The following is a 27589-nucleotide window of genomic DNA, read 5'->3' on the forward strand; positions in this document are numbered from 1 at the left end:
GTTTGAGTGAAAATGAGAGCGGTGGCAGCCACGAACGTTTTGAATGAACATGAGTGCTGCCCCGGTCAGACACAGGCTACACTGCCATCTACTGTAGATGCACAGTTCGGGGTAAACAATTTCCAAACTGCAACTCGACTTACCTCTTTTCATGTGTCCCACATCCCTCAGTTTTCCATGTTTCGCATGTCCGTTCTGGGTCAGCCTCAAAGACAGTGATGCACCTCTCCTGAAATGAAGATAATACCATTTTACTGTTGAAATATTGGGCAGCTACTGGTCTTAAAACTCAACAGTTATTCCTTTCATTTCCTTTCAGTTCATCACAGTTGTTACACACAACATGCAGAGTTGAGGGGGGAACTGCACACGCCATGCATTTTTGTGAAATTCATTCTTTTTGACCCATCTATGGTCAGTCCTTCCTCCACGGCAGACCAGGAGCGGTGGGCTGCCAGTCGACCGGCGCCTGGGGACCCAGCTCTCATTTGTCACCATTGGTCAGGTGGTGATCTTCTTGCATGTTTTTAGTGGGGGTATTTTTTATGGAGGATACCCCAGGTGAACACGGGGAGAACATGCAAACTCCACATAGAAAGGCCCTTATTTTTCATCGAGCAAAGGCATGGTGGAGGACACGCCCCAGTGGGATTCGAACCGGGGACCTTCTAGCTGTGAGGCGACAGTGTTACCACCTGATGAGATAGAGTGAAGCAATCTGCCTTTACCAAAGACTCTCAGCTCCTATTTGGATACTGCACTTGGCTGTATTGTGATTTCAATAATATTCTGATTATTGTTCAGGCTACTTACTATAGGGCCAACATAAGCATATAGAGGGGGGTGTAGGGGACACGTCCCCCCAACACTTTGAAAACACATTTGTTCACCCCTATAAAAACATAAAAGCACAAAAGCAGGACTTTTTTTTTGACAAACTGCTAGAATATGACTCAGACACAATAATGCCTCCAAAAAAGTAAATGGTGGTAGTATGCAACCTCAAATGCCATGGCTGCAATCTGCCATAAGACAGAAAGAGGAAGAAGAAACTATGCATGGTTAATAAGCACAGAGGAGCCAGAAGGGAAAAGGACGAGGAGGTCCAATATTTGATTTCTTAAGTTTCACATCATCTTTCAGCACAATGGTTTTAGCTAATGGCTCACAGTGTTGGACAATCTCACACTGTTCACATAAAGTACTGATCCTCTCCAAAAGCACAAGAATAAAACTGGATTTCTCAAAATGGGACCTGGAGGAGTAATCCTTCATGTTAAACATATGATCTAGATTCATTGTTTAGAGGCAGTAAAATGGTCTCACTCTCTAACGATCTTATGATGTGTTTTTGTCTTGTTTTCAGTCAGCTTCAGTAGCATAGATGAGATGTATATGATTTGTAAAAATCATTCCATAACACACATGTGGGATACGTTTTGAGTGTGCAGAAAGTTTTGAACATGAGCAGACAACTTGTTTAAACATACATGAGGTATTAAAGCCCAAGAGTTTATAAATCAATTACGATGAATTCATTTATCGTTGACATGAAGGAGTGATACAGTACGGGCACATTTAAACAGATTACTTCCCAAACAAAAAACACAAAAAAGGACAGAAAAATCATGTCTACGTGTGTGCCGATTCAGCTGGGGTGACATTAAATGTGAAAAGTTGATTTACAGGAGAATAAATATATGAATTAATAAAGAAAACCTGTGAGTCTTACTGCATTATATTTCAAACTGTTACCTGGAGCCTGAATTTTGCATTTTCCTTTACATAGACTACGATCTTTCCACCACATACTGATGCAGAAAAGGCATAAACTGGTACTTCAAAATCCCCCCCCCGCTTAATATGTGCCCCCCAAGTGTAGAAATGACACCTACACCCTTGAATGTACTGCACCTTAATTCAACATACATCTTGTGCACAATGTTAGCTGGAAGAATCAAAGGATACTTATTGGCAGAAACAACATGTGCCAATAAATCAAAGTGATTTCTTGTGCTTTTTATCTGTTCATTCTAAATTTACAATTCACTTGTGTTTCATTCTTAAGTACCTCATAGCACTGAGTTTCCCCTTTTCCAAGAACAGCTCGACTGTAACTTTAGGCCCCTGTGGGAAAAGTCTGGCATAGAGCGTCCTGTTGTGCACCATTGCTTGGAACCAGCCCACTGCCTCCTCTGACCACTCACTCCCATTCACAGGCGTCACCTTGCGGGGGAGAGGAAACAGACAAGAAAGACCATGAACTGAGATAATTCATTTCCTTTATCACTGAGCAATAGATAAGACTGTGACTAATCATGTGGACAAACGCCAGTACTGTAACTGAGTCTACACTCTCACAGCACAGCACAGCACATTAACCATTTCCATGTATGCAAATCCTGAGAGGGATAATCTGCACGCCTGTTGCTGAACATCCTATCGTGTTCATCAGTGAGAGCTTTGTGAGGTGAAATTATGAAGCCAACATTAACAGCAGGGAATTACTCACATTCGCCAGTGAGACCTGTACAGCCTGAAGGGGCAGGGCGGCCATTTCTGGGGTCAACTCCTTAATGTTCCACAGTGACAGACAGGCAGTGTCGCCGTGGTCCAGCCTCTTCACCTCCACCTGGATCGATGTTTTACTCCCTGCACCATCAGCGGTATTCTTTTCTGAAATACAAAAGACAGAGAGCATGGCAGGCTAAGATTTTAAAAAATGTAAAAAAAAAAAAAAAAAATCCAGTGGAGAATTCCCAAGTGGCTAAAGGCAAGCAAAGTGACACTGCTACCATCTAGAGGTATGCATTTGTAAATCCATCCCAATAGACAAAACTGAACCCACCTCCAGTGACTCCACATATCTTCGTCACCTGAGCCCTGCACCATTGTTCTTGCTTGGGGAACCAACCCATTACTTTGGTTCCAATGTCTGGAATGCAGTTCTGCTCAGCATATGAACTACTGGCTTTCCAGCTGCTGCAAATGAGAAAAAAAAATAATGACAACCAGACACATGTGGATTATTAAAAAAAAAGGGGGGGGGGGTCTACAAAGAAAGTTGTATTGAACAAAAAGGATAAGTGGCTCTTTTAGTTCTGTTAACGTGATCAGGGAATCAGTGAGGGTTAAGAAAAGTTGAGAAAAAGCAGAACAGAGATTAGAGTCCATGCTGAACGACTTACTCTGTGACAAGGGCCTGCAGCTTCGCGATGGAGTCTGCGTGTCGGATGTAGAAGTTGTCTGGACTGACAACATGAGACACAACGACTTCAGTCTCTTCATACCTCCGGATCTGGAACTCAGGAATGGTGATACCGTTGATAGTGGACGTTTTTGCACCAGCAGAATAACCATCACGTTCAGGTTCTGTGCACCGCGGAGCTGTGGGTTCCCACTGGAAGTTTACTCTCGAGTTCTCCACCTGAGCCGTTACATTTTGGCAGTCTGTATTTTGCAAGGGGCTGGCTTCAGAGTCCCTGTGTCCCACCTCAGTGACGATGTCTGCAATATCCCACAATTCAGTCTTTGTTGCAATCACACAAGTGTAGGTCAGAGAGCCACTTGATTCCACTCTTTTCACTCTGAAGACTTGGTTTTCAGAGTCTGCACTCAGAGTTTTTGGCACCTCTGCAGTAATCACACCATCTGTCACAACCTGTCCGAATTGGCAGCTTTGTGTTTTGAAAGCAGGCGACATCGACTCAGGCGAACTGGAAGTGTACATACTTTTACTCCACTCCATGACAGTGACCTCTAGTGCACCCACGTGTTTAGCTTTTGCTCTGAGGAAGTGAAGCAGCTGAGCGGATGTTTGCTTTTGGTGCTGCACCTGGACATCATCCTCACATCCCCAGTTAGATAGTGGTGTTATTTTCATTGGTTTAGGGTTACTGATCTCTGGGAATATAGCCTGTGAGGGAGGTAGGAGCAGTGGTGGCCTCTCTGTGCTAATCTTGGGACTTTGAATAATGTCAGGTAGAAGATTCACAGCATCCGGTGAGCGTTTCTCTTCAAAAACAGTAACATGTACTTTTTCCTCTGCCTTTAAGTCAGACAATGAGCTTGTGGTCGCAAGGACGTTGTTGTAGCTTGATGTGATGCTGCATATCACGTCATCCTGCTGAACTGCTGCAGGCTGAGAGATGAGCAAATGTTTCAACTGTTGAAGGGACTGTGTGGCTCCAAGCACCTGAACTGCTTTCTTTATGGCGGGTGACATGAGCGAGTTCTGCAACATAGGCCCAAACTTGAGAACATCTGTCATCAGGATCCCTTTGTCTGTGAGTGGCTGAAGTTGGTTTGTTCTCACTCTATTTTTGACACAAATGAGTGGCTCTGTAAAGACGAGAAAAGCAGAGAGAGAAAGTGAGGAAAATCCTTTCCTAAATCACACACCGAACACCTGTGCTGGTGGTAGACAAGGCATTTATATTATAGTCAAGATATTTGGTGCATTTGTCTTACATGTGGATGTCTGCAATGTCGCATTAGTAGCTAAAAACCATATGATTAATTCTTGACTTACCGCCCGCGAGGTCCTTTAACAAAGCCGAGAGCTTGTCAACAGCTTGACATTTCGAATCCAAAGCCTTTGCAAGATCACTGAACACACTGGTGGGAAAAGATGAACTGAAGAAACCTTGAACGTCTTCATAGGCCTGAGGGAAAAGTGAAACAGGCCTAAGTGATGTTGAAAGACTGTAAAAATGAGTACTGTGCTTATTAGAAAATAACACCAATTTTGGTGATCAAGTTAATAATTCAACTGGAGTTTTGCCAATCATTCATTGGTTTAATGCTTCTAAGATGTGAAGATTTTCAGATTTTTATTATTATTTTTTTTTAATAACTGCACGTTGTTTTGGAGTGTTGGTTAGCCAAAAAAATAAATCAATCAGTTTCTGGGGCTGTGGGAAACTGCGATGACTATTTTTCACCATTTTCTGACATTTACACAATCAATCACCAAGTTGGAATATTATTAAGCGATGCTGAAAATCACATCAACATTGATTACAGCTCTACACAACTGTTTTATTAGCTAACATTTAGCCATCTCAGGCAAGCTAGCTAACTTAGCTAGCCCAACTATACATCTGGCCATGTGCCCTGAGTGCTTGATCGCTTGCTAAATTAATTTCCAGCTAATGTCAACCTGAGATGTAGAGATGTGTCGACGATAAACTGGCGTAATCATTACCTTAGTGGTGAAGCTGAGAAGTTCCTGTTCGAGTGTATTCCGGGCTTTTTCCAGCAAAAACAGCTTGTAAATTAACTGCACTTTCTGGGCGACGACGGAGGGGAGGGACCGGCGGGGAACAGGCAGCTGGTAAGGAGTCATGGTCGTCCGGGAGGGATTTCTGCCGGCGTTGCCGCTGCTGGAGCCCCTGCGGCTCGAGACTGAACGGTTGGTGGCTAACGTTAGCTAACTAGCAAGCCAACAAGCCAAGCGATACTGTTAGCTAATACCAGTTTTGGCGGCACTCCGTGTTCGCGGCTTTAGGTTTCTGGTCCTGAGGGGTTACCATAGCACAGTAAATATTCTCTTTCATCTTCTTCTTGTCCCCGCTGTCTCTTTCTTCCAGCCGCGGTCTTCGGAGACACGTGTCCTGCTCTCTCTTCTGCTGGTAGACAAGAAGAAGAAACGGAACGCCATGTTAGAAATGCTGTGTAGTCACCTGATTTGAAGGAGCACTGAGGTGAAACTTAAATATTAGTCGTGCGAGTCCTGCTCTTTCTGCGACTTATATGTTACCGGAGCCTTACGCTCCATACTTGGCCAATGTCACTAATCCTGATTCTGATTGATCTCTTGGCCCTTAGCTATGGAGTATCAGCCCGTACAGAGTACGAGTATACTAAAACTGATATATTACAGCCACTGTTAAATCAGATCCTGATGTGTTCTGTTCTGCGTCTCTTGTTTCAACTGAGGAGAAAATGCATACTATCAACATACTGTAAATAATATGATTTGGAGGATGTTTTTTTGCCTACTGTATGTTTGCAGAAGGATCGCAGTGCATTTGTTTAGAAAACTACAATTCTAGATCAGAATATTTCTAAATACAACCCCTATTCCAACAAAGTTGGATGATGTGTAAAACATAAAAAACAGGATGTAGCCATTTGCAAACAAACTGTGTTTACAGACAAGGGTGTCCTGAGTAGTAATATCCTTTATCCAATCATGAGCTCACAAAGTGGTGAACCTCCCTCCATCCACACTCAGAGCAACTGAGCCTTTCCAGGATGCCCCTTTCATACCCAATCATGATACTATCACCTGTTACCAATCAACCTGTTTACCTGTGGAATGTTCCAAACAGGTGTTTTTGGAGCATTCCACAACTTTCCCCAATCTTTTGTTGCTCCTGTCCCAACTTGCTTGGATAAGGAGACAGGAAGCAGATGTCACTGATGTAATATAACATCCTTATTAAGAAAGATTTCCACAGTGTCAGGTTTAATCTTTTACTTGTAAGACTGAGGTTTACTGGAAATAAAGTTAGCCTAGAGGGAGAGGCTGACAGTGATACAACTGTCTCCAACACTTTCTCTGCTAACAAACAAGCAGCTGCTAATGTCTGAATGCCAGCCACCATTAATCACCAAGCAGAAGAATGAATACAATTTGCTCGTTGCATTCCTATGGTTTTACACCTAATACTATCCACACAGTGTTCTTTTCTTTGACTGCTCTTTGCTTGAACTTGTCAAGCTGCTACTTGATCCAGTACCTAGATCTTGTGGGTGGGGCAGCATTTCCTACAGTTATATTGCTCAAGAGCCAGATTGATAGGCATCCTGGCTGCTTAGACACTAATGCTGGCATCACAGCCCTGGCTATAGCCAGTGGACAAAGTGGTAAGGGGCATGAGAATTGCAAAATGCCTCTTTGCCTCAGTTTAAAGGAGAAGGATGTGTCCATAAAAGGACAATGAGAGGATTGCTCAACAGGATATCCTCCTGAGCAGCAGCTTCTCCCCAGTTACTTGCTGAGATTGTACAACACTGATTCCAAAAAGGTTTGGACACTGTGCAAAACATAAATAAAACAAAAGAGGGATCATTTGTTAATCCTGTTTGACATATGCTCAGTTGAAAACAGGGCAAAGACAACATAATGTTCTACCTCATTAACTTTACAGATTTTTGTAAATATGTGCTGATTCTGACAGCACTTTTCAAACAAGTTGGGACAGGAGCAACAAAAGACTGGGAAAGATGTGGAATGCTCCAAAAACACCTGTTTGGATGTTGTGTTTTACACAGCGTCCCATCATTTTTGAATCAGGGTTTTATCTACACACTGTCAAGAAAGCTATTTTTATTTGGTATACTTATGTTTACACAGAAATTCGTACGAGGTCTCTTATTGGCCGTGTGTTGAATTGTTCAAGAGTTCAGTCCAGGTAAACAGGTTCATTGGTGACAGGTGATAGTATCATGATTGGGTATGAAAGGGGCATCCCAACTCTTTTGGAAGTGTGGGATAAAATTCAAAGTTTGTTCATGTGTTAGTTTAACCTCATGGTAATGATTATGTGCCTATCTTTTTAAATGTCCATCCATCCATCCATTTTCTATGCCGCTTATCCCTTTCGGGGTGGCGGGGGGGCCAGAGCCTATCTCGGCTGTCAGCGGGTGGGAGGCGGGGTACACCCTGGACCGGTCGCCAGCCGATCGCAGGGCACATACACACAACCATTCACACTCACACCTAGGGGCAATTTAGAGTCACCAATTAACCTAATGAGCATGTTTTTGGTCTGTGCAGGAAGCTGGAGTACCTGGAGAAACCCACGCATGCACGGGAAGAACATGCAAACTTCACACAGAAAGGCCCGACCCGGGAATCGAACCGCCGACCTTCTTGCTGTGAGGCACGCACACTACCTGCTATTGAGTGAGAATGCATATCACAATGAATGACAGTAGCTTTTCCAGTCAATATTTGCAGGTATAGAAATGAGAGGTTCATATTGTACAATGAAGAATACCAACATATGTGCTGTTGTGTTACTGATAAGTCTTTATTGATCCCACACTGGGGAAAGCCAGCAAGTATTAAAAAAATAAAATGGTGTCACAGAAGGGTCAAGATAAATAGTTTAACGGGAACAGAATAAAAAAATCAACTATGTATATGAACATATGTACAGATTATAAAAATACAAATTTCCATAAAAATACTATAGCCAATATTCTTCTGAGAAAAAACTACCAATGCCATATATGGCATTGGTAGTTTTGGTACTAATGGTACTTTCTCAAGTACAATTTCAACATATATGTTGAAATTGTACTTGAGAAATACTGTTGCATAAAATAAAGAATAATGTGAGTGTAAAACATTAATAAAAACAGGAACAAACAGTGTCCCTGAGGTCATGTAACAATCTCCTTTATACAATCATGTGTTCACAAAGTGGTGAACCTCATTCCATCCTCTGCTTGTCAATGACTGAGCCTTTCCAGGATGCCCCTTTCATACCCAACCATGATGCTATCACCTGTTACCAATCAACCTGTTTACCTGTGGAATGTTCCAAACAGGTGTTTTTGGAGCATTCCACCACTTTGCCAGTCTTTAGTTGCTCCTGACCCTACTTGTTTGATACATGTTACCACCACCATCAAATTCGGAATGAGCGTATATTCACAAAAATCAGTGAAGTTGATGAGGTCAAACATTAAATATATTGTCTTTGAACTGTTTGTATTTGAGCATATGTCAAAAAGGATTAACAAATTATCATATTCTGTTATTTATGTTTCCAATGCGTCCCAACATTTTTGGTAATCAGGGTTGTGTTTTTATTTGGTACACTTATGTTCACACAGAAACTCAGACAAGGTCTCTTATTAGCGTTGTGTTGAATTGTTCAAGAGTTCAGTCCATGTTCTGGGAATGTTGTGCAAGGCCTCACAGAAGACGTCATAAAAATTTGAGCCAAGGTTAAAGTTTTAGTCGCAAACAATTTCACAATGAAGGATGGGCAAAAATTCTCCGCCTGATTAGTGAATTTGGCATGCACTGTTACCAAACAGCCTGGGAATCGATAAAGCCAATTTCAGTTACATTTTGGCTGCGCAGGTCGCACAGCATGATGGATGTCCTACAAACCAGTACTGTGAAGGGGAGTTATCAGAAAAGGCCTGAATGGAGCATGAATGGAAATGAGGATAGACTGATGTGTTACATGATGAAGATTTTACTGCATTTTATTAATTAAAAGTCTGTTTTTGCAGTCTAAGCAGCCATTAAGCCCACTTCTGTTTATAGGAGAATGGGTCATGCACACTGAAACTCACAGGAATTATGCTTCAGTTACTGCACTTTACTCTCCAGTGTATTTGGTTGGCTTACTTAATGTAACCATATCTAAATATAGAACAATATACAGAATAATGAGGGTAAATTTCAGCTTTCACACTATAAATGATCTCTCTTTGCAGCACACATTCCTGATGAATATGATCAACACTGCTAATATTACAGTTACAAATAAAACTATAATGATCATTTGTCCAAAGTGAATTTCTTGTGCCTTTGGATGAAACAAACAGTACTCTGAGGTGTTTTTCAGATATCCTGTCACCACAATGTTTCTGTCCATTGCAAAGCATACAGTGTCGCTGATATCAGGCAGTTTTATCTTCAACTCATGCAGGACTGTCAGCCATTTACTGTCACAACAGTTGAAATAATTTCCACCGATGTACATTTGATTGAGGTGAGTAGACATGGCAAGGATCAAAGAATGGTTTAAAGACACAAAGAGATTATTTCGTATGTCGATTTCTCTCAGAGGAGAACAGCTCAGACTGCTGGGTAGCATATTTAGGTGGTTGTTAGATATGTTCAGCTGAGTCAACACTGGCATGCAGGGTAAAGATAGATCAGAGCTTGTCATGTTTATTTCACTGATAATCAAGGACTGAAGAGTCTTGAACACTCCCTCAAATGCACCTACTTGCATTACCATATGTGAATTTCCAGCAAGGTTCAAAGAAACCAAAGATGTCTTGTGAAATGTGTTGGCATGAAGCATCTCTATGTTGTTTTCTTTAAGATTTAGATGTTTAAGAGTCTTTAATTGCTCAAAGACAACACAAGACGTGTTGAGATTGACGTTCTGTGTTAATTGATGGCTTTGCAAATGCTCCGTAGAGGCACAGGGTTGCACAGAATTGCCTTGTAGGTTTAGCGTTTCTATTTGTGTGAGCGCATTGAGAAAAAATGGCGAAATATATACAAGCCCATTGCTTTGCAGGTCGAGGTATTTTAAGGAGGGAAAGAAAAGCTGCCGATGGTTTCCTGACTCATCTTTTCTGACATTCCAGATGATGTTTTGCAGACAGTTGTTACTGAAATTAAGAGTTTTTAAAGATGAAAGAAGGCTCAGAGTCTCCAGTGGGAAAGACCTGAAGTGGTTGTAGCTCAGGTCAATATAAATCAGTGGCATCAGCCTCCAGTTTGAGTGTAAGTTATTTTTTCTAACTGTTCTTTCCTTTATGATCTCATTATAAAGAGCGTTGGCTTCTGACACCATTGTAGCCTCTGAATTTAAGGTACCCACCATATTATTCTGTAAATGAAGATACTTCAGATTGTTCATTTTTGGAACAATTGGGAAATAAAGGAGTTTGTTGTGACTCAGATCAAGAATTTCAAGCCTGTACAACTGGTTGTCCTCATGTGTAACAAAGAACTCAACTGAATTCCTGCTGAGATTAAGAAATTTAACTTGATGTAATTTAAAATCACAGATATGCGCCAGGTTGTTTTTGGCCAAGTTTAGCATCTCTAACTGGCTCAGTGGTTCAAATGTCCCCTTTTCTATCACTGATACCTGATTGTCATCAATAGTAATGGACCTCAAACCTTTGCTTTCCTTGAACAAGTTGTGTGAAAGTCTTGTTAAAGCATTGCCAGTCATCTTTAGTTGATCAAGAGTAGCTTTGTTTCGAAGGTACTGTTCCACTGCATCATCACTCAAACCGTTCATTGATATGTCCAAAGTCCTCAGTCTACTGATGGATTGGAGGGCTTTGCTGTTGCTGCCAAGGTTGTTGTTCAGCGCATTTCTGGACAAATTCAACTCTTCAAGTCGAGCCAGGTTTTCAAAAGCCCCTTCGGAGATGAGATCCAGCTGGTTAGAGCTCAGGTCCAGCTGCTCCAAGTATGGCAAAGCAAGTGTGTGCAACTGTCTGATGAAGTTATTGGACAGGTCTAGTCTTCTAAGCCTTGCATCCAGGTCCAGAGGGACAGAATAGAGGTTCTGGTTGTTCCAGGACTGCTCCTTGAAATGAAAGGAGCATTAATCATAATCAAAGTGAACCATGGAAACCAGAGTCAAACAGTTTTAAGACCTCAAAAACATAAATGTCCAACGTCAAGAACAAAAGAATTGCAGCGATGTTACACTTTTCAGTTACTCATCGTGAGCCTACCTTTGGCTTGTGATACATCAGTCCAGTTACATGGAGGTCATGGCTGAGTGACCAGAGTAGTAGGAGATGAGAGAACATATGTCTGACCATTCTCCCTCTGCTGCTGCTTCTGCTGCGGCACCACTCCTGTTGCCAGAGCTCATGTACACACTCACACACACCCTCTTATAGCCATGCTTCATCCAAAAAAAAAAAAAAAAACGAGTCAGAAAACATCTGCGGATACCAGATAGGCATTGTGGACACTATATTTAGACAATAAAGGCTTGGCCGCTGATGTATCACTATTAAGAAAGCTTCTGATGAAGGACCCTTTAATTTGGATGAAAACAGATTTTTAGACAAAGATGGACATATTTCTGTGTTTAATATAAGAAATAATACATATTATCTTGAATTTTGTCATGACATATTAAAGTATTTACAGTGTTAAAGAGTTCATGTCACCTGGGAGAACACCTACAGAGTGATATAAATTTATGCCTTTGTTTGTTCCTGACATGGTCTCAGGAAAACGGAAACGATTCAAAAATAGGCGAGAGGAACAAATAAACAGACAGCGCGGAGGTGGAGCTGGAGGCAACCCCCAGTGAGGTATAAAGAGACATTCTAAAATTAAAATGGACTGATGAAAGGAGATGGGAGCACACATAAACAGTGCTGGGGGACAGGCCCAGGTGGACTACCTGAAAGATACATTTTAAAGCTGATGGATTTTAAAAATAGTTGTCAAAAAAGCTGACAGATGAGATGTGGCGTTCATTTAAAAAAGTTCAGTATGTATTTTCCTGAGATTCAGGTCCCGACAGCTTTCCTGCTGCTGTCACTCGGCCCTTTATCAGCATCCCCTCACACAGCTCACTGTCAGTTTCCTACTGTACATCCTGCAACATCGAGCTGCACGCTTATCATCTCCATTCTGTCTTGTTTCAGTTCAGCTGTATGACACCAAAAAAGGTTGAGTCTGCGTCCATACAGATGAGGGCTTGGGGCCTGTCTGGTATCACCAGTTCTAGCTCATCGTCCTGATGCAGCTGCACTATACCTGTGACAGGATACACAGAAGGAGATACAAGGTGGGTTACAAATTGTAGGACATAATGTCTCGCAATGCAGCTTCAGAGCTCCTTGGCATAGGTTAGACTCATTAAGTCTCTGGAGCTGTAACGGCGGGATGAATGATCTCACAAAAGACATTCCCTTGTTTGGTGTTGAGAAAAAATGTCGGAGACGCTGCAAAAGTTCAAGCAATAGTTACACATAATCTGCATGAATGCACTTTATTTCCCAGAGTTAGAGGATCGAGACCCCTCTCATGCCTGTTAGGTAAATGCGAAGCTACCACCAGCAGCCGGTTAGCTTAGCTTTGCACGAAGAGTGGAAAGAGAGGGAAACAACTCGTCTGGCTGTGTCCACTCCCATCTGATTTGTTTAATGTGTACAAAAACCAAAGTGTAAAAATGACACATTGTGGTTTCAGGGGGAAGGGGGTTATGACTATTTCTTGGCCAGAAACAGTCTGGAAACCTCAGAGTGACGATGAGACTCCAGAAAGTCACAACTCCCGACCAAGAAATAGTCTGGCCCACAACCACCCGTACAACCACAATGTGTTGTTTTTGTACAAATTAAACAAGAATGAAACAAACAAGGACTGTAAGCGCTGGTAGGCGAGTTTTGTTTACTTTGGACAGAGTCAGGATAGCTAGTCTGTACGCTATGCTAAGCTAAGCTAACCGCTGGCTGTAGCTCCATATCTACCATGCTGACAAAAGGGTGCTATCAATATTCTCATGTAACTCTCAACAAGGAAACGACTTTAGGAAAGGACTTCAGCACATATCTCTTAGTGTATTTCTAATGCATTTCTTGAAGCAGTCACACAGTAGTGCCTCACTGACCTGCAGTGTAGCACGTATTGTCAGGACTTTCATCATCAGACATCTCTTGCAGGCAATGCAAGAGCTGTGTTGATGCCCTTCCTGTTTTCATGGAACCCCATCTTCGAATGATATGACCCATAACTGTGCTTGGGCTCGTGAACAAAACCTGTGAATGAAGCAGAACATTAGCTGAATAGTCGGAACAAATCGGATGTAATATCAACTTAGTTATGCTTGAATTACAGTGACACAATACTTGTCCAAACACCAAGTAATAACCATCTTCTTGGACAACAATTCTGTTTTCCTTTTGTGAAATTGCATTTCCTTGCTGCACAGACACAGTCCAAGGGATCACTGTTATATTTCCTACGGGAGAAGGAAAGATATACTTATTCAAAATAATGGCATACAGTGTGATACCAAAGCCAAAGACTTGAATTAAGTTTTACCTCTTATATCTGGCTGTTTGTTAGTGTTAGCTGTTAACTGCAGGAATGATGTTGGACCTGGCAGGATGGACAAATCAACATAATGCTTTAATTCTATTAAGTTAGCACACTGTTTATGGTCTCACTACCAAATCAAACTGTAACTAATGGACACATTTTCAGTTCTCAGCTCCAACCCACCTCTGTGGCCGCCCTGTTCCCGTTTTACTCTCCTAGAAGACATCTTCAGAGAACTTTGAGCTTTTTGCAAAGTACTTGGCTTTATGTCCTGAGAGAAAACAAAGCATTAGGAGAAAATTTATTATTGCAGCACTATCTGAATACTCACTAATAGCATAAATCTCAGTAGTACATTGTCCAAGATGACTCCATCCTGCATAATCAGTGACATACCTCACTTGTTTTAGACATCTTGGCCGTTTTCCCATTGACTCCCTCAGAACGTGGCTGATTTAATTGTAGAATTATGTCCCCTTGGAGTTTGCGAAAATCATTCTCTAAAACACTGGCTCTGTGCACCAGGAAAAGGCTGAGACAAAACATAAATGCTGTGAGTGATAATAAGGCACTGTAAAGCATTGCGAGACGAGTGAGACAGACAAGATGTCCTCAAGTTACTCAAATGGGTGAGGTCACACATCAGCTAACCCCCGGAAACATAAATGTTCAGTTTCAAAATTAGTTCCTAAATGAGGAACTATCTTCTCTCTGCCTCTCAACATGGAACTCATTTAGATTGCATGAAGATTACAGCCAAATTTGCAGCGTATTGTGAAACTTGCAGTTAAACTAAAAGCCACATTTTAATAAAGACAAAGGCCTCAGTCAAAGAACATCGTTTGTTCTTGTCAGTACTCGTGCCAGCAGAGTCCGATCTGAAGGAGAAGTTTTAACCTTTTAAATCAATACCACCCGCTACACAAACACAAAAGACAGACAAATGGGTTTAGACAGAAAATGAAACATTTTAATCCATCAATCAACTCCATTTACAAAAGTATATCCCATTTTATATACAATATGTACATAGACGTATAAACAACTATCATTTTTCCACATGGATTCATTCACACGGTAACTAAACAATAGCACTGTAACAAAACATATCACTGATATTCTGCAGGGATGCTGTAGTGCAAATGTGCGCAAAATACATAGTGCTGTTGCTCTGTGAATACCTTATAACTCCAGTTTTAATAGATTTTTCTCAGCTTTATACTTGCTTTGAACACGTGTATGGTCTTTAAATCATTTTTATACCCCAGGGGCATATAGAGCTTTAAACTGCTTCTTTATAAGTGTTAATGTCATTAAATTAATTAAAAACTCTAAAAACTGCAAATACAACATTTTGAATAGCTGGTGTTTTTGGAGATACAAGATTATCATTCAACAGCACCTAAAAATATGTAAATATTAAGTATATGTCAGCGCAGTGTCCTTCCTTGATATAAAGAGAGAGATTCTGTCTGTGTTGACACAAAGTGGTGACTATAAATAGAACTTTTGTTTGATGAGGACGCTCGGCTCATCGGGGCTGATCTCTTTGCACAGGGAGAAGTACAACAGTCTATACTGTCCTTTTCAGTACAGGGCTGTGAAAGTGAACCAAAGTCGTCTGCGGGGGGGGGGGGGGGGGGGGCTCCCTCGAATGTAATGATCTGGAGGGTTTAAGTTTCCACTAAACAGGGGCAAGACTTGGGCTACAAGTTGCTTCCTACTGATTCGGCCGCTGTGAGCGACATCTAATTTCTGCAGAGGGCTGGTGGTGTGGTGCAGTTATCAGTTCTGTCCAGCAGATGGAGCCTCTCCAAGTCTGACACTTCCCAGGAAGGTGGTGTGGTTGGTCATACTGATGAGTGTGTCCTCATACACTATGCGTATGGAGATCCTCTGGCCGGCGCGGAGCAGGCTCACCCCAGCCGTGTAGCAGGTGTTGAACTTGCGCTGGCCCGTCTCGATGCTGCAGGTGCAGCGGAGGAACGGGTTAGAGTCCACCATCACCTCATAGCTGGCAATGTCGGTGAAGTTGAGGTAGTACACCTGGTGGAGAGGTAAAATTCACAAAAGACTAAGAGGGGTAGTCAAAACAAGTCCACATGATATTTAAGAGCTTATTTAAAGCTGAAACAGCTGGAATATCTGAGTGGCCAACAAGGTTCTGAGTTATAGGCGTTCACATTTAGCCACAGTGAGAGGCGAAAGAAATACGTCGTAAAATATAACTCAAACATTTATGGAGAAGCAAGGCAAGCAGGTTTTTAAGATTAACTACAGAAGTGCCAGTTCTTTTGACTTTGAACTGTAAATTATAAGAGTTACGTCAAGGACCGTACTCACTTCTACCTGACTATATATGAAGTAGACACCGTCCAGCAGCACCTCTAGCTCTCCAGAGCGAGAGTGCATTTTGAACACACGGTGATGGATGGACACCATCTTCCAGTTCCTAAGGATGCCTTCAGACAGATCTAAACATGTCACAACAAACAAACAAACAAACAAACAAACAAACAAACAAACAAGAGGCAAACAGTCAACATAAACAGCTATCAGCAGTGTTTAGCTACAACCAGAGCTCAGCACTGAAAATAAACCTGCTAATGATGCTTACACTCTTTTTACACCGACAAAGTGATGCAGAATAACCTGAATCAGCTAGCATGCAAGGCTTCTGCTCTTGACCTGATTTAACACGGATCTGATTTATAATAGAAGCCTATGACTGCATACTAATCCTATAATAGCTATGGGATTACTTCAGGGTTACTATAATCTTACAGTAAATATTAGAAGCAACCTTGCCCTCTAAACCATAAAATCTTAGGTTCTGTATGTGCTTGTGTTAACTTTCCGTAAGGTGACCAAATAAAGAAAGGGATAAAAAAAAAAAAAAAAAAGTCACAATCTCTTTTTTAAACATTTTTAATCAAGCGAATGTCGACAGTTTACAGTGCCTCTGTTTATTCTGGTGTAAGCCTGTGGCTTGGCAGGGATGTGTTCAGCAGAACAGTTGCAGACTCGGGTCTTTGTCAAAGGACACTGACAGGGATTAAGGCTGTTTATTGTTTTCTGTCAAGCACAGGGGTGCAACTACAAGTAAGAGTAGAGAGAAGACCCACCTTCTCTCACTTGGATGGTTGTCTCCTGCCCTTGCAAATGAACCACTGCAGGCTGGAAAACAAAATGATCTCTGGTGACTAATCTGAACACACAGTGAAATACGAGCACTGCCGTTTCATTTTCATTTCCATTTCTTTGTGGGACAACATTTAATTCCCGATAGGTGACATACTCTACCTGGAATTCCTTTGTTTTTGTCTTATCTGGAACTCCTGCAATAAGAGAGAGACGTGATAAAATAGCCTTCAACACGGTTGAGGAACAAAGAAGAGATGATGATTCAAACAAAACAAACAGCGGCATAGTTTCAAGATAGATCACTGCTATCCCACACTATGTTTGACATCCTGCATCAGAAACTCGCACTGTGAAGGCAATGAGTTCATCAATTTTGTCAACTTGAGCCCTCTTCTAGTGTGGGAACGGGTCCACAGGCAGGAAAATACTGTAATCTAAGAACAAATCTCTCAACTCGTGGGTGTTTCCAAGTCCTCTTGCCTGAGTCTTGGCTATCTCAGTGTATTATCGTGTCCTGTCTATTTTAAGTTTTATACCTGCTGGACCTTGAGTGCCCGGAGGTCCCTGTGGCCCGGGGGGTCCAGGAGGTCCTGCAGGCCCCACAGCATTGCTTCCTGGAATGCCGGGGATTCCAGGGATGCCCGGTGGCCCCTGTGGGCCCGGGGGACCAGGGGGGCCAGGGGGGCCAGGTACAGACCTTTTTTTCCCTGTAAGGAGAGAAAGCAAAATGGTTGGCAAACTGAATCTGAGCGTAATCTTTAAATCTGAGCTGAGGTTAATCTTTTGACAGTCAGTTTTATTTATGTAGCCTGAAATCACAAATTTGCCTCCAAGAGCTTTACAGTCTGTACAGCATCTGTACGGACTTTAACGGCAAGAGGGCAGGAATAACGTCCCTGATGGGTCAAATATGGAAAGCTTGTCATTCATGCCGAGCCAACACAGTTACTGGCTTTTGGAGGACATGTCAAGGATTCTTCCACAGAGTGGGCAGCAGGTAGCAGTCTGACCAGGATGAAAGACTGAAATGTAGGCTGAATTATGTATTACCTTTTTTCTTATCTTTCCTTTTACTGCCTTTTATTTCCCTCCCAGTCGATTCTGTAAGAAACAAAAACAGTGTGATTAAGCTTGAAATGGTCTCCTGAACAATTATCATCTCAGATAACACCTCGAGTATCCAGCTCATTCCGCGCAGGTATCGCGAACAGGCTAAAATAACAGATTCAGATGTTCGGCACTGAACACTGGAGTGGAGGTATGTCAGTCTGTGGTATCTTATAGTGTAGTAATTTGTAAGTGTGGTTTCACCTCCTCTGTATGAACAAGTGCCTTAAGCATTCACAGGCAGTGGAACTGGAGAAGATCATTAGAGAGATACTTTATCCTGCCAAAATCCTTTTCTTTGAATTAAGCCCAGATGGAGAATGCAGATGAAAGTGTGTCTACATGTGTGTGTGTGCACGCATGTGTTTGTGTGAGTGTGTCTCCCATTTACAACCATGTGCATGTGTCTGTGTGTGTGCGCGCACGCATGGATGTTGGTGGGGCATCTATGTCAGCGCTTGAAAGACAAAATGCACTTAGTGTACATCTGTGTGTGTGTGTGTGTGTCTGAGGGTGTGTGTGCTCTGTGTGCAGCTGAAGAATCCTTTTCAAAAAGCCGTCTCGCTGCTCTTGTGTTTACCATGTCATTACAACTACAAAGGCCATTTAACCTTAAAACCTCACAGTTTGAGTCCCCCTCAAACATATGGCCAGTGTTTCTCCTCTGGCTAAATGACTGGATGCATCCACATAGATTTCTCTTAACGAGCAGCCCTATCTGGAATCTGGTGCCCGTTAGGAGTGCCCAGAACGCACACATATGCACACACGTGCAAACACAGGACACACACACACACACACACACAGAAAAACACACATCTAAGGCTGAGATTACAAAAGCCTTTGTCTGTGCGCTGAGAGCAGAGGAGAGACCTGGGAATGATTAGTGTTTAGAGGCTCGGGACTTTACTGATTTATGTAGAAAGTCTCAAAGGTGAGTTTTTTCTTCTAATTTAAACACAATCACTAAACTTCCCCCCCCCAAGTATTCAGTGTCACGCCACAGACATTGGTATGCCTTGTGATCATGGTGCACTTGTTGCTCTCAGACATGAAACTTCAAAGGCTTCGCTTTTTTATTTGCATAGCTCACATTCTGAACAACAACTACAAAAGCCAATTCAGACATATTGTCCATATGGCTGTCTGTGGAGCTATCGATTACGATAAATCAATTTGCTGGAATTAATGAAAACCATCAAAGTCTCACATGATAACCGCTTTCAGACACGGCCACCTGGTTCCTGAAAATGACAGCGTGTCCTACAAAGGAGAACATTTTTTAATCTTATTTTCTGAAGGGTCAGACGTGACCGATCGCACAGCTGGACTCCAAAACGCAGATCTGCCTAGTTGACTGATACAAAAGATATTTCGGGGACCTGATATTATTTCGAGACGGGGAAAATCAACGCGGGCTTCGCTGTCTGTTTCAAATTGGTGAAACCCTCCCAAACTCCTTGTTGTCCTTGTTTGCTGTCCAAGTAATAATCAATCCCATTCCATTTAATCTCTTGCTCTATAAACTCGGCAACATTATGTGGTGGAGCTGCTTTGTTAAGTAAGCACAAAGCAGTAAAAAATCAATTCCCCAAAAAGTGAGAAGCCATTAACAAACTGTTTTCAAAATTTAAGAGCCTTAAGCCCACCAAAAGCCTGTTATTTACACTGTACCGAATCCCCTCCAAATAAACAAGAGCTGGGGAAACCATTGCTCAAAAGCCGACCAGGCTGTTGCCAAGCACGTATCCAGAAAATAGACTGATGCAGGTGCACTACAGAGCCATGGTTTGAGCGGTTTGTCTTGCAGTTAAATGTCCTGAATTTGGAGTTTGAGTCTGAAAAATACAGAAGGGGAGACCTGGGAGGCAATAAAGCTACGATGTCAGCACACATACAGTATTAAGAACAAAGGACAAGGCAGAAATAAATCATAGATCCAAAGAAAAAACAAAACAAAAAAAACAACATGCCTGTTTCTGGCTGCTTGCCGGGACTCCTTTTCGCTCGCTGAGTTATGCCCCTGTTATCCTCTGTGGCGTGGAAGTCGCTATTTCTGTGCAGTAACTTCTCCTGGTGGAAAACAAAAGGAAATATTAATGGGTGCTGGAAAATTCATATGGCAGAAAATTCAAGGGGACCACTGGCTCCACAGACAGAATATTACCAGCCAAGATCGCCTCATATTAATTCCGTGAAGCTAACAAAAGGGATGAGTGATACAAGGTTTTGAGAGCGAAACCCATGTTACAAGTGTCCTTTCTATTCTTGGGGTATAATGTTTGCACAAAGACAACTTGGGGCATTTGAAAAGATGTGAGACTCTGTCAGCCAGCACATTCATTTGTGGCCAAGTCATTGTCTGTCCCATTGGGGCTGTAACCTATCCTGTAACCCAAGTCACTTTTGTCTGCGTCTCTGCCGTTTGAGACAGTCACCTGGACATGGCTGCTCTAAAATTCACCTTTTTATACAAAAGGGGGACATGAATTGCGGTTAATCTGAGAGCAATACCCATTCATATGGCACCTGGTCCCAGCCCTATTCAGAGGTAGCACGAATAAGCTAAAAAAAATGGAGTCAAAGACAAGGATCTGATGAAGCTGCACTGAGCTCATCCCTAAAAACAGGAAACGCTATGCTACAGCGGTGTGGTGTTCCCATGGGTGAGCAAGTGGCGGGACAAACCGCATGCCTGTGTTCTTATGTGACTGGTTCTGGTCGGCCTACATTCACATGAACTCCGTAGGACGTGCTGACCTGAGTGTAACACGCTCAAGACGTGACCGGCTCTGACAACAATAATAACAACAAAAAAAGAAAAAGGGGTTTCGTGCTAAGGTTTAAAAATGCAGATTGTTCAAAGTCGCCTTCAGTTAGAACAGCCAGTTTGTGATCACATCTTTGGAGGGCTCCCAGAATCCGATAGACAAAGAAACTCTGGCACTGGAAACACAACAAGACCACCCAAAACCTCCTTTTCGTCGAGCCCCGAAATATACGAGATTGCTTTCGGTCACACTTTGGAGTGTCACCATAAATAATGGTAAGAGTGCAAGATAAAGGCTGTGAACGGCTGAGGACAGACGACCAGGCAACTTGCGCTTGTGCTGGACATCTGCTCGGAGTTTGGATAACTGACATCTCCGAAGCAGTGACACGTGCAGCACCTTAGCGTGGATCAAAAGATAATAAATAATGATGTATCATTTCTTCTCGCTGGAATGAATCAGACAAGCTTACTGACAGACACTTTGACCTCTTTCTCAACATGGGGCCTATCCCGGTTGGGCACAAGATGACATACTGCATGTCTCCATCTGTGACGCTCAAGTAAACACAGTTGTTTAACCCCCCCCCCAGGCGGCGGGAACTCTCCTTGTCCTGAAAGTAGCATGAACTCCCAGTGCCTCTTTGTGTGGTTTGCGAGCAGAGCCACTGAAAGACCATAAGAAGGCAGACAAGAAAAGTTATGTTTCGAATTTCTTCTATACCTCGTCTCAGATGTGGGAACCCCCTCCTGTGGTGAGGGATGAGCTGTATCATGTCAAACACCACCCGCCGGCTGTGTTGGGCAAGCTCAGAGTAGTTAAAGTCTACATCCCTGACCAGCTGCCAGCCATGTCTGACCTTATAAGCACGGGAATTCCAGCCTGATGGTGGAGTATGTGTTGGAATGGTTTATCGGCACACAGACCGCCAGATGTTCCCGCGAGCAGCGACGTTTGCTGTGCATTTGGTGCGCAGGTGTCTCCACATCTCCTCTCCAGCTGTTGGCATATAAGGGGCTTTTACCTCTCAAAGGATTCTGGGTGTATGTTCAGGCATATGGCATTACACTTTCCTCTGTTCTGACAGCCAAACATGATTCAACAGCCAATTTCTGGCCCGAGATTAAGCTCAAGCAGAACGACAAAAAACAAACAAGCAATCTGCTAGGCTACTACCAGATTGGTGCGGCTTGTGCTGTTGATGAAGGCAACAAAGTGATCGAGGGGGAAAAAAAAGTTATGCCACTATACGACTATGAGAAATGGTTTTGCGCCCTTGTTTGCTTCATTTCACTTCATTACAACATTTACGGCCTTTATACCCTTCAAAGGCACGCAGAGTTACAGTAAATCAGGATGACAACGTGTTGGTATGTATGCCAAGTGCCAACTATTGAGTAAACCATTCTTTTTCAGCACAAGGGAAAAAATGCTATTAATTAGAGGGCTTTCAAATCTTCAAAGCGTGGGGGGTGCTGTTGAGCGCAGAGGACGCGATTCCCCGTTGCTCCGTGAGGATATGACTAAAATTCAGTCACCCCAGGGATGTGTAATTTTGTGATCACAAGGCTTCTTTTTGCCCTATTAACACTTACTAATGCAACGGCTTGTATCTACCCATTTCTACACCTACACTACCGAAATTCCCCGACATTCGGAACTTTTCAGGCCGTTTATGAAAATAAAAAGCCACAATGTGAGTGTTTTTTGACCAATACGGTTTCCTGGCTCACATATTTACACAAAAACAGACATTCTGGCTGCAGTCGTGTCTCTAAATCTTCGACTCGCAGCGACAATTAGCCACTAAATTGCGGTTGAGAACGTGAGGGTTGAGGAGGTGAAACTGGGGGCTGGTGGCTGCGGGTGCCAGATGCAGACTGGGTGTCCATCACTGCTGTGCAGGCATTGCTGAATTAACAGCTGGCTTACCGCTGAGAACTGAGGGTTCATAATACGCCTGTGATTCACACTCATGGATAGAACTCTGACAGTGTGTTCTCTGCTCAAAATTCATACAGAAAGGAGTGTCCTGACCTCTGCCAAAATCAGACGCAGCTCTCTGGAAGGCCATGTGTTTTAAACCATAACTGGGATAATTTAATAATAGCATCCATAGATTATCATCTAAAAAAGCTGTGGGGCTCAACCTAAGGGAAATGTAGCCTGTCAGCAGCCAATCACACTTCAGATTGTTGCAACACTGCTGGCAAAGTGACTTCTAGCTGATTGCTGTGAATGCCTTGAGAATTTATTATTTTGGTAGATGTTTGTGACTCTGGACTTAATCTTTACTGGGCGTCAACGCCATCCGTCTGTCAAGACAATTCACTCTTCTATGGAAAAGCTTGCAGCCTCGTATCTCTGATGTTTCAACCTCCTTCGCCTTGTGCTTTTATGACCGTTGTGTCCGCGCTGATTATTCCCTGATATGTAGGCTATCTGTACATATGATACTGCTGCTTTAACTAATCACGCACGGGTCACAATTAAAGTAGATCTGGGTGACAGCCCACCCTGGAGTCCCCAGAGCTTGTATTCTGCTTAGCACTTTGTGTCCCATCAAACTGACTTTTTTAATAGCCGTTAACTAGACTCCAGATGTTTCAGCATCTGTTCTCTGTGAGACTTTGAAGGCATACATCAGAGGAGAAAATGATTTCATAAAACTGTTATAAGAAAAATGTTAGGCAAGAATAAAACACTATCTGAGCTAACACAATTAAATATTCCACGGACTGACTTTTACTGCGTTTAGCCTGCTGAGGTCAGGTGAACGAGGGTCAGGCTGACTGTGAGCGACACTTGCTCCTACTCAGTAAGGCCCTGCATTACGCTCGTGCTCCAGACCTCAGAGCCTCACACACCTGGGAGGGGCTTTTTACTGTTGGGAAATGTGCAGATCTGCTGGGCAGCTGGGATTTACTGCCTTGCTCAAGGGCATACCAACTGTGACTGTTGAAGGGAAGACTGTTTGTTCATTTCCCAGGCTCGGATCATAAATGACCACATCATCTGCTCTCATTAAGAAGCAACTAGATGGATCTGGAAAAAGTGTGAGATGTTAAGTGGTGTGTCATTTTTTTTTAGCGCATGCCAGAAATGTCTGTTTTTCCTGTTTGTCATTAATGGCGCATTTTTCTGTTGCAGTGAGTATTATTGCAAGGAAAACCTCTGAAGATCTATCAACCTTTGAAGTGTCAAAACAATATTGTTTTTACTGCTGTACTTAAATCTGGGGAGACATGTAAAATGTAATGTTATAGACATGCTGACAGATATATATATATATATATATATATATGTATGTATATATATATATATATATTTTGTATAACTGTGTTATATTGTTAAACCTCGCATCACCCCACAACCCCACCGGCAAGCGCTTCCTCGTCTGTTCACAAAGACATTATGAAAGCTGATCAGAGACTTGTAATGCTGAGGTTTAAAAAGCCCAGATCCTTATCTGGGAGTTATGGCCACAACCACTTTTTTCAGATCAGGTGTGTATTTATAAATTCTGCCAATTTTCAGCCCAAATTACTTGGCCTTAATAGGCCCACTTAAGTTTTATTTTTCCCTAGTGACAGGCTGTGGTGGCTGAAGGAGAACAAAAATGTGATCACACTTAAGAATGGATCAAAAAATAAATTCAATATTACTACATGAAAAATAACTTTGCTGCCAGAATAAACATGGGTCGCTGCTTTAATCAAACATAAGCTTTAACAATTACATTTTGAGGCCAACGCAAGAAAACAGCTCTGCTTCTATGCACGCACTGACTGTAGAGAAGATATTTACAACTTGAAACTCAAGTGAATGTCGTTTTTCCATTTTTCCCCCCAATTACCCTCCATGATATCATGATCTCAACTGAGCAAAAGTCCTCTTTCCATTCGGTTTGACTCGGCTAAACAAGAGAATTATGACAAAAAGTGTCTGGGTTTCCACTGTGTGCAGAGTTTACTGAGGTGGACCTAAGTTCACAACACTGATCAGCCCTGTTGAAAACTATCTAACACACTAAACGCAATCTAAATCTGGCGTGCAAAGCTGTTATTACGTGATGAGGAGCCGCAACTTTAAAAATACATCTCAACCACCACGTGGGCTGAGTCCACCTGACCAGAGCTTACACACTGACACAGTGGTGCTATTGGATGGCAATGCCTTGGCCCTTCGTGTCTTTCAGATGTAGGTCTATGTGGTATGTATGTTTGGCCCTATACATGATTGTTTCTGATTTTCTTTGTTTTCTACTATGTTATGTTACACTTGTCTGTATACCTGCACATCACATCAAATTTCACTGATGCTCCTGAAGTTCTTTTGATGATGACTTGTGTGAAAAATCCAATAAACAATTTTTAGCTCTACAAAAAAAGACTCTTCAAAGGAAATGCTTGAAAAGCTAACAAGTGCGGCCGCTGCGTCCAAATGCCACATGCTCCTGTTTCTCCAACTATGTAAACTGTGGGATGTGTAATCAGAGTTGTTTAATGCAGACATCTGGCAAGGACAGCATCACAGCGCTGTTAAATATTTACAGCTGGGCCACAGTCTTTCACCTCATGAAGCGTCACCATCTGGGTTGAATACCAGGCCCATCTCACTCAGCTCTAACCAGGGAAACCAAACTAAAATAAGCTTAGCAAAGGACTAAATGAATAGCCTGAGCTTCCCACTGGTGAAAGGAAAAAGTCACACATCAAACACCAATGCCAGCCATTGATCTCGATAATCTTTCCTACAGTGAAATAAATGCCTCCACCCTGAATAGCATGAATTCCTCCGGGTCACTATCAAGTGGACAGTCCGCACAGCTCCACGTCCGGCCAACGCCGTGCACAGAGGATCATTTTCTCTGAAAAAAGGTTGCACAACTGGTGACACATGAGCTAATTGAGCTAGCGATGCAATGTTAAGACCTACACTTGGTCCCTTTGTACTGATGAAATTAGGGAGTGCATGGAGGTGGTGGGGGTGTTGAGGGGTGTGGGGTGGAGGCTGTTGCCAAAGCCACAGACAACACAATGAACATTCAATCAGGCCGCTGCCAGAAAAGAAAACACATGTGAGACGAGACTGGCTCAGCTCCAAGTACCAACTGCCCCATCTAAGTCCTGATGAATTTACATCAGCCCTTGGGCTTTGCACCTGCTGGTGATCCAGTTAATTTTCCGTCCACCTGCTCCAGCACACTGACTGACCCCCGTCTCTGTGAATCCAGCTGGGCATGCTGCCTAAGTTTTGAGCAGCAACCTCTGTCTGTTTGAGGGGGGTCTCTGGAAACAAGACAAATTGAGTTAAATGTGGGTTGATTAAGGAAAAAAATAAAAAGCTACGTCTGAGGTAAAAGAGTTAATTTTCCTAAGCTGCCTCTTGTTTGTGCACCATACCTCTCTAACTTCCTTGAAATGCCTCCCAGGATGTGTTTACCTGAACAGGAGACTTTGGCCAGGTGACAGACTTAAAGCTTACACCTTTGTGCATCTTTCTCCAAGAGGCGGAATCACGCACACGGGAGCGCTAACTCAAAACATATTTGTCTGGAAACTGAGCTGGCAAAACTTCGTGACAGGCTACTGTAAAGTAAGTTGCCCAGAAACATGCCATAACAGAGCGCAGACACAAAACCTGACACCGTGATACGGGAACAGGAGGACTGAACGGAGGTGAATGAACACGAACAGCCTCCGTGTGAGGAATGAAAACAATGTCGCCTTGAATGAGCTGCTGCAGCTCTTCATTTAGCTTTTTTCTCTCTTCTTTTATTCACTTATTTTCTTGCTTGTTTTTACCTCATGACCCTCTCCTCCGCCGCGGCTGCTGCCGGAGTCCAGACGCGGGTGGCCGGTCGAGAGCACCGCCGCTGGGTCAGCCAGGTCACTCCCCGCAAGTGTCAACATGGAGTCCCGCTTCTGGTGGATAATTTCCCTTTTGACTTCGGAGCGCAGGTCCAAATAGCAGACGAGTGTGACAGCGTGCAGACACAGCGACAGCAGGAATAATCCCAGGAAGACGACACTGCCGCTCCGACTCCTGCACTTCTTGTTGCACGTGCAGGGAGCTGCTCTGGGCATCACTTTGTCCGGGAAATCCTCCGCGGGTGAACCATCGCATGCCATTATCGGACAGAGCGCGAGTCAGATGCTCTTTATCTCGGCATAATCGTCTCGTTTGTCTCGCGCGGGCCGCGGCTATTCATTAACGTGGAGTCTCATAGGTGCAGCTGCGGCAGGTCGGCGCAAACTTCTTCGAGTATCTGTAGTAACAATGGAGACCCGCCCACCTCTTCTGCGATTGGTCCAGGACAATTACGAACCCAGACAATCCGGGCCAGAGGTTGGCGGGCTGGATGCACCAGGTGCAGTAGCGGAGCGACACCTACAGGACAAAGCGAGCAGCTGCAACGCCTGTGAGGGAGCGCTAATGAGATGATGTGAGAACATTTCTCTCTTTATAGCTGTTTGTTGTTCACAGTGTCGTGTGATTATTGCTGAGCACTTCGAGGCAGGAAAACACCTTTCGTGACCTTCCTCAGTGATTTATTTTCTCTTACGTGAGTGTGAATGGGAAGGGGTGGTCACTGATGTAATGTATATTGTTTATGAGTGTGTTTTTCTTGTGTTTTAGGCTGTGGACAAGCTATTTTTCATTGGTGTACTTTGTTTGGCACTTTGTTTTGTAATGTGGGTGGCACATGGAGTGGTGGTCCTGTGTGAAGAATTGATTCAAAACCCTGGTAAATATTGCCCAGTGT

General features: G+C 43.0%; 3 protein-coding genes across 5 annotated transcripts; all 3 read right to left on the reverse strand.

The window, feature by feature from the left end:
* Nucleotides 1-8827: 8827 nt before the first annotated feature.
* On the reverse strand, nucleotides 8828-11597 carry LOC139330824 (transforming growth factor beta activator LRRC32-like). Its single transcript, XM_070961935.1, has 2 exons — nucleotides 11467-11597; nucleotides 8828-11315 (listed from the first exon to the last, which is right to left on the reverse strand). The coding sequence occupies exons 1-2, from the start codon at nucleotides 11554-11556 to the stop codon at nucleotides 9441-9443; spliced, it is 1965 nt and encodes a 654-aa protein (XP_070818036.1). The 5' UTR covers nucleotides 11557-11597; the 3' UTR covers nucleotides 8828-9440.
* Nucleotides 11598-12392: 795 nt separating this feature from the next.
* LOC139330825 (tumor necrosis factor ligand superfamily member 13B-like) lies at nucleotides 12393-14380 on the reverse strand. Of its 2 annotated transcripts, XM_070961937.1 has the most exons (6): nucleotides 14195-14380; nucleotides 13982-14069; nucleotides 13802-13858; nucleotides 13606-13718; nucleotides 13368-13515; nucleotides 12393-12511 (listed from the first exon to the last, which is right to left on the reverse strand). In XM_070961937.1, the coding sequence occupies exons 1-6, from the start codon at nucleotides 14378-14380 to the stop codon at nucleotides 12396-12398; spliced, it is 708 nt and encodes a 235-aa protein (XP_070818038.1). In that variant the 3' UTR covers nucleotides 12393-12395. The 2 variants fall into 2 exon arrangements, with proteins under 2 accessions (XP_070818038.1, XP_070818037.1); XM_070961936.1 differs by having other exon boundaries at nucleotides 13368-13718.
* Nucleotides 14381-14750: 370 nt separating this feature from the next.
* On the reverse strand, nucleotides 14751-27070 carry eda (ectodysplasin A). Of its 2 annotated transcripts, none has more exons than XM_070962875.1 (8): nucleotides 26628-27070; nucleotides 20023-20122; nucleotides 17993-18043; nucleotides 17479-17649; nucleotides 17102-17136; nucleotides 16924-16975; nucleotides 16148-16272; nucleotides 14751-15844 (listed from the first exon to the last, which is right to left on the reverse strand). In XM_070962875.1, the coding sequence occupies exons 1-8, from the start codon at nucleotides 26952-26954 to the stop codon at nucleotides 15584-15586; spliced, it is 1122 nt and encodes a 373-aa protein (XP_070818976.1). In that variant the 5' UTR covers nucleotides 26955-27070; the 3' UTR covers nucleotides 14751-15583. The 2 variants fall into 2 exon arrangements, with proteins under 2 accessions (XP_070818976.1, XP_070818975.1); XM_070962874.1 differs by having other exon boundaries at nucleotides 15465-15844; nucleotides 16142-16272; nucleotides 26628-27029.
* Between the last annotated feature and the right edge of the window lie 519 nt (nucleotides 27071-27589).

This window comes from Chaetodon trifascialis, chromosome 5 (genome assembly GCF_039877785.1).
Source record: "Chaetodon trifascialis isolate fChaTrf1 chromosome 5, fChaTrf1.hap1, whole genome shotgun sequence".
NCBI lineage: Eukaryota > Metazoa > Chordata > Actinopteri > Chaetodontiformes > Chaetodontidae > Chaetodon > Chaetodon trifascialis.

What these genes read in the sequence shown, in the direction of transcription:
- LOC139330824 (XM_070961935.1), bottom strand. Translation starts at nt 11,556, where the DNA reads ATGGTCAGACATATGTTCTCTCATCTCCTACTACTCTGGTCACTCAGC. An exon ending in TGATGTATCACAAGCCAAAG is followed by an intron (nt 11,316 to 11,466) that starts GTAGGCTCACGA and finishes TTTCATTTCAAG; the next exon opens with GAGCAGTCCTGGAACAACCA.
- LOC139330825 (XM_070961936.1), bottom strand. Translation starts at nt 14,380, where the DNA reads ATGCTTTACAGTGCCTTATTATCACTCACAGCATTTATGTTTTGTCTC. An exon ending in AGATGTCTAAAACAAGTGAG is followed by an intron (nt 14,070 to 14,194) that starts GTATGTCACTGA and finishes GTTTTCTCTCAG; the next exon opens with GACATAAAGCCAAGTACTTT. An exon ending in CAATACGTGCTACACTGCAG is followed by an intron (nt 12,512 to 13,367) that starts GTCAGTGAGGCA and finishes ATCCTGTCACAG; the next exon opens with GTATAGTGCAGCTGCATCAG.
- eda (XM_070962874.1), bottom strand. Translation starts at nt 26,954, where the DNA reads ATGGCATGCGATGGTTCACCCGCGGAGGATTTCCCGGACAAAGTGATG. An exon ending in GCGGAGGAGAGGGTCATGAG is followed by an intron (nt 20,123 to 26,627) that starts GTAAAAACAAGC and finishes GTTTTCCACCAG; the next exon opens with GAGAAGTTACTGCACAGAAA. An exon ending in CAAAAACAAAGGAATTCCAG is followed by an intron (nt 16,976 to 17,101) that starts GTAGAGTATGTC and finishes TTTGTTTTCCAG; the next exon opens with CCTGCAGTGGTTCATTTGCA.